Here is a 5,267-nt window from a genome sequence, read left to right as displayed (position 1 = left end):
CACCGCCATCACAGCCCTCCAGGTAAGCAGTAGCAGCCGCTGCGTGCAAGCCCCCGCCTCTGCGCCCCCATCCTTCGCTGTGGCTGCAGAGTCGGCCATGGAGCTGTGCTCCGGCCACATGCCAGCCTCCCTTTCCCCCTCCCCCGGGCAGGTGGCCAGGCGGCAGTGTGCAGCCCGCATATGGTGGGCACCACCACACTGTGCCCCACATCGCTTGCCTGCAAAGCTCCCCCACAGAGGGGCACCCCTGCCCTTGCCCCCTGGCCCTGCTCCTGGGAGTGGGCACAGGGGCATACTTCCCCTGTTCTTGATCTATCCCCCAGCACCTTCTCTTTCCCCTGCCCCACCCCGCCTCGCCCCTTCCCCCCACACAAACTGGGGTGCGTGTCAGTGTCTGTGCCTGCATGTCTGTGCCTGCGTGTCTGTGTCTGGGAGGCTATTGTGAGGGGCATCAGGAGGGCTGTTGAGACTGGGGGGGGAATGCGGGGGCCTTTAATTTTTATAAGGGATTTTGGGTTTTTAATCAGAGAAATTGCAATTTTTAATCAGAAAACTAGAATCCCTGCTGATCATTAACAATGGGACATCCTTACTAACACTACTAGTTCTGCAGCAGGTTGAATACCTTGTGCTGGCTTCTGCACTTCCAGTCACCTTCAGAATTTAGCCTTGGGAAGTTGGTTTATCAATTCCCACTTAACAGCTTTTAAATTCAAGTGCTGACTACTCTGTCTGGGGATTGCACATTATGCTTGAGCCAAATGGAACATTGTTTTTTGCTAACCAAAAAAGCAGCAAAAATGACACAATTGAAGGGGGGACGGAGAGGCCAGGCCCAGTACAGGCCCAGACCTTCTGAAGTATGAAGTGATACAAGTGAAATTAGATTTGGTTATGTGACAGGTAAAGAGCATAGTGGGTGGTTTAACGTGACTTTCTGAGCATCAGTTCTTAGGATAAACTCAACTTATAGCCGTACTGAATTCTTTACTGTTTAAGTTCGATTGCTTCCAAGTGCTGATTTTTTAGTCATTAATTCTCTCAAAGAAAACTCCTGTTAAAATAAACTATGAAACACTTATAACAATGCCCCTCCTCACTAATATTTTCTCTTTGGGCTTTTATTTATCAGGTTGATTCTGATGGCACCATTACCATGGAAGAGCAAATTTATCTTCTCCTGGAAGCCAAAGTTCAATGTAAACTGAATATCACCACCCAGCTACAAGGAGGAGGTGAAGTATCTAAGGAACTAGCTTATTTTTCTTTCTTCCCAAGCTGTTTTAATAGGGCGTCAAATCCTTCAACTGTCACAAAACTAAAGGCATCAATGTGGAGATCCCATTTTTCTTATTCAGCTTTTGTTTTGGAACCAAATCAAGTGAGAGTGTCTGAAATATGCCTATACTTGACCTTCATTACTTCTTTTTCCTCTTCCAATTTATTATTTTAAACAAAAAAAGTTTGTACCTTGACTTATACTTTAAAGTGATCTAGTGCTTCAAGTCCTTTATGGTTTCTTTAGCTAGTGGGGTCCATCACTTGAATTCATCAATGTGCAAGAGAGTCTACATTCCTTTCGTAATTTGATGTGGCCTTATTTCTCACTGCTTTGGAGTCAGGCTTTTAAAAGGTGAGCTGTAAAGGATTTTTTAGAAATCTGTATCTTTATTTTTTTTATTCTTTCTTTTTCTTTTAAAGTTTGGAAGATGCAAGTGATATTTTCCCTTTTGTTTTTAACTTAGAAATATCATAAGTGGCCAGTTTGATCTTCCCTGGTTTTGCTGCATAACAGTGGAAAACCCCAGGCGGGCTTATGGTGAGGAATAACTTAAGTTACGTCTACATTGCAATCTCTGCTGTGACTGTATTGTGGTATTGACAGCTTGAGGCTAGCTAGCTCAGTTTAGGTATATTGCTCAGACTAACCATATTGCTCAGATTAGCCACCTGAATATATATTCTTGATTCTTGGGCGAGTTTTGTAATCCAGGATGAGCTCTATACTACTCTGGCTAGATTTCTAGCAGCTGCCAAGCTAACTAGTTTAAGTTAATTCATGTATGTCTTACAAGCTGTCACAGGAATGACTGCAATGTAGGTAGACCCTTAGTTGCAAGGTTGATATGAGTGAATCTTTAACGAAGACTTCCTTTATCCAGAGTGTTAGGTGGTTGTTGAAGTTACGTAAGTGTTGATTAAGATAAACCAAATAAGAATTTTTAAAGTAAATTTATAAGTTGTTCTTAAATTTTCCCTTATGTAATGAACCAGGTTGTAGGCTATCCAACCTAATGGTTAGGCCCCTGGGGGAGGAAAGAAGCAAGGGATAGTCTAAAACAAGGGCCAAATCAGATGCCAAGTTACCAGATCTAAGGGGAAACCCCAGGGCAGAATTCAAAACAGGCCAAACCCAGGGAAACAGATAGCAAGTTACTAGATCCAGCAAAAATATAGGGGTAAGATCCAAATCACAAGCCCAGGCAAAGGTCAGGAGTCAGAAGCCAAATTACCGAATCCAAGAGAAAATCCAGAAGCCAGAGTTCAGGAATAGAGCGAACAGGATCAGGAGAACTAGATTACAGAGGCTTGCCAGGGTAGACCTTCAGCCGGAGATGTTTGTTGGCCTGGAGTCTGTTGCCGCAGCTGGAACTAAATAGGTAGACCGCTCTCCCAAGAATCAATCAGGAGACCCTGACAGGGGGCAGCTGGAGTCATTAACTGGGTTATGCCTGCCAGTCAAAGCTCTAGGCAGGTGTGGCCCACTGGGTAATTAGCCCACCTCTTGTGCTGTCACCATTTCACAAGTTCTTCATTCATTACAGAGTCCCATAGAGGAGGGTCAGAACTTGAATTCTAGTTTTCCTAGTCCTCTTTTCTCAGAGGTAGTTCCTATTATAAGTGTTAGCTATGCTAAATAAAAAACTGATTTATAGAATTTAAACAATGGAAAAGGTTTGCTAGTTGATTTAATCTACCACCTTGCCCAATTTCTATAGTATAGGGTATGCAACAGTGAATTGTATAGGCCTGGGGGGACCAAAATACAGCTCTGTGTCACCTGGCCTGCAGGGCTCCCCAAGGGTCTGGAAATTTGGTGGCAGGGCAAGCTGTGGCCACTCCACCAAATTTTTGGCATCATGGAGAGCCCCACAGGGCAGATCCAGAGTGTGGAGCTGCATCATTTGGCCTGCAGGACCAGAAATTTGAAAATGGGCAGAGTACTGGCTGCTGCAGTACTGGGAATCATAGCAATTAATGCTGCCGCCAAATTCCTGCACAGATGGCATGGCTCCATGCTCCAGGTGTAGCTTTTGGAGCAGGGGTGGGCAAAACTGTGGATCTAGCTGGCAGCTGGACTCCATTTCCCAGCAGCCCCTGCCTGCATGTCTGGGGCCAGTCTCCATGGCAACCCCAGCCTTGTGCTATCACAGTTCGCCTGCCCCTGTTTTAGAGGGCCAGTTGCTTTAGGCACCACTGGTGCAGGCTAATTTTAAATATGTTCATTAATTGCAACCTACCGTTTATATGAAAAAACTCATAAATGTAGATATGCACTTGAGAATTATGGGGAAAGAAATTGATATGAAAGACCAAGACTTGAAGGAGAAGGAGGTTTGGATTAAAGAGAATCAGTGAAACCAGGTTTTGATTTATCTTCATTTATTCTTATCTAAGTAAGAAGACATGCATACCATATGTATATATTTTTACTGTCAGGAATAACTTCTAATACTAACCATAATAACAATGTCTCCAATAAATAATACTGTCTGAGGCAAATATTCATCATAATATCTCTAATAATAGGAATCGTGTTTAAAAATAAATAAGGAAAAATGAGTAAGAAGAAAGCTACGGTTTTACTCCTACTCCACTTTTTTATCTGAATGTCACAGCTTAAAAAAAGATCCAAATAACTGATATTTTCCAGGCTTGTGCAAAGATTTGGGAGAGAAAATTAATGGTGTTCATGTAGAGAGAACGATGAACAAATCATTTGTCAGTTAATCTTACATAGGAAATAATCTATTTGTCTCCTATGCCAAAAAATTAATCTAAGCTACTTATGCATGATCCAGTTTGGGATGAATGACCCACTTGTTGAAGCCTGTGTTCAGTGAGATAGCTCCAGTTAAAATGTAGGAAAGGTCCAATGGCTTAGCTTGTGGGAGTTAACACACAAACCTTTCTCCCAAATGACAGAGGAGTATAGATATTGTGAGCTAGGATTTCATCTCAGCTATCCCTTGATTCTGGACAGTGCTTAAGCACATAATTCCATAAACGTCTATTCAAGACAGAATTTTGGCATGTTCTTAAGTACATACTTAAAATTGGGTGCTGTCCTAAATATGGATGATTTCTATAAAGCAGTGTAAATTCAGAATAAGCTCCATTCAAGTCACTGGTGTTTCTTCAGATTTACATTACTATAACAAATTAGCCTGGTTCTGCAGCCAGACAGCAAGGAAGTTACCAAAAAATATTAAGAAGTCTTAATGTTTGGATTTCATTGAGTTGGTTTTGGTAGTAGTAACAAGCTATAATTGACCTGAAATAATAAATGATCCTTTCAAGTCTAACCTTATAACTGAAGTCTCAGCAAGTGTTATTCTAAATGGATTAAACATATAATGATTGAAATAACATTTAACCAGACACAAATTACTGGATCAAAAGATGACTGAATTTTACTTATTCAAAAGCCAACACCTTTAAGCAGCCAAATCTAATTCGGTATGCTTACATGGAGAATATGGCCTTCAGACATAGAATGAAAAGTGACTGAGTTGATTGATGTTTCATTAATAGAAAAATTTCTATTTTCTTTGCAGGAAGTTTATTGAGTCTGTGTTCTGACCTGCTGAATGTCTTTTATTTCTAACTGGGTAAATAATAGGCTAGCTAGGTGATGGAGAAATAATCTGGGCTTTCAAGGTGACATCTGGTAGCTTTCCCACACTGGACCTGATTCATTTTTCAATCTTAAGAATATAAAGTACCTCCATTTAAATCAATGTAAAACTGATCTGAGAAAATAATTCATAGATTCATAGACGTTAGGGTCGGAAGGGACCTCAATAGATCATCGAGTCCAACCCCCTGCATAAGCAGGAAAGAGTTCTGGGTCTAGATGACCCCAGCTAGATACCCATCTAACCTCCTCTTGAAGACCCCCAGGGTAGGGGAGAGCACCACCTCCCTTGGGAGCCCGTTCCAGACCCTGGCCACTCGAACTGTGAAGAAGTTCTTCCTAATGTCCA

At 41.9% G+C, this 5,267-nt stretch overlaps 1 protein-coding gene across 1 annotated transcript in view; it reads left to right on the top strand.

Annotated features, from left to right (window-relative positions):
* Positions 1-5,267, top strand: part of PTH2R (parathyroid hormone 2 receptor) — a 64,542-nt gene that overhangs the window by 2,928 nt on the left and 56,347 nt on the right. Inside the window, exon 3 of the mRNA XM_006029144.3 lies at positions 1,133-1,235. Within this exon, the coding sequence (XP_006029206.1) occupies positions 1,133-1,235 (103 nt within the window). The remainder of the gene's footprint in view (positions 1-1,132; positions 1,236-5,267) is intronic.

Source organism: Alligator sinensis, unplaced genomic scaffold (assembly GCF_000455745.1).
Source record: "Alligator sinensis unplaced genomic scaffold, ASM45574v1 scaffold699_1, whole genome shotgun sequence".
Taxonomy (NCBI): Eukaryota; Metazoa; Chordata; order Crocodylia; family Alligatoridae; genus Alligator; species Alligator sinensis.
The sequence above is the reverse complement of the archived record's forward strand: the minus strand, read 5'-3'. Positions and strand labels throughout refer to the sequence as shown.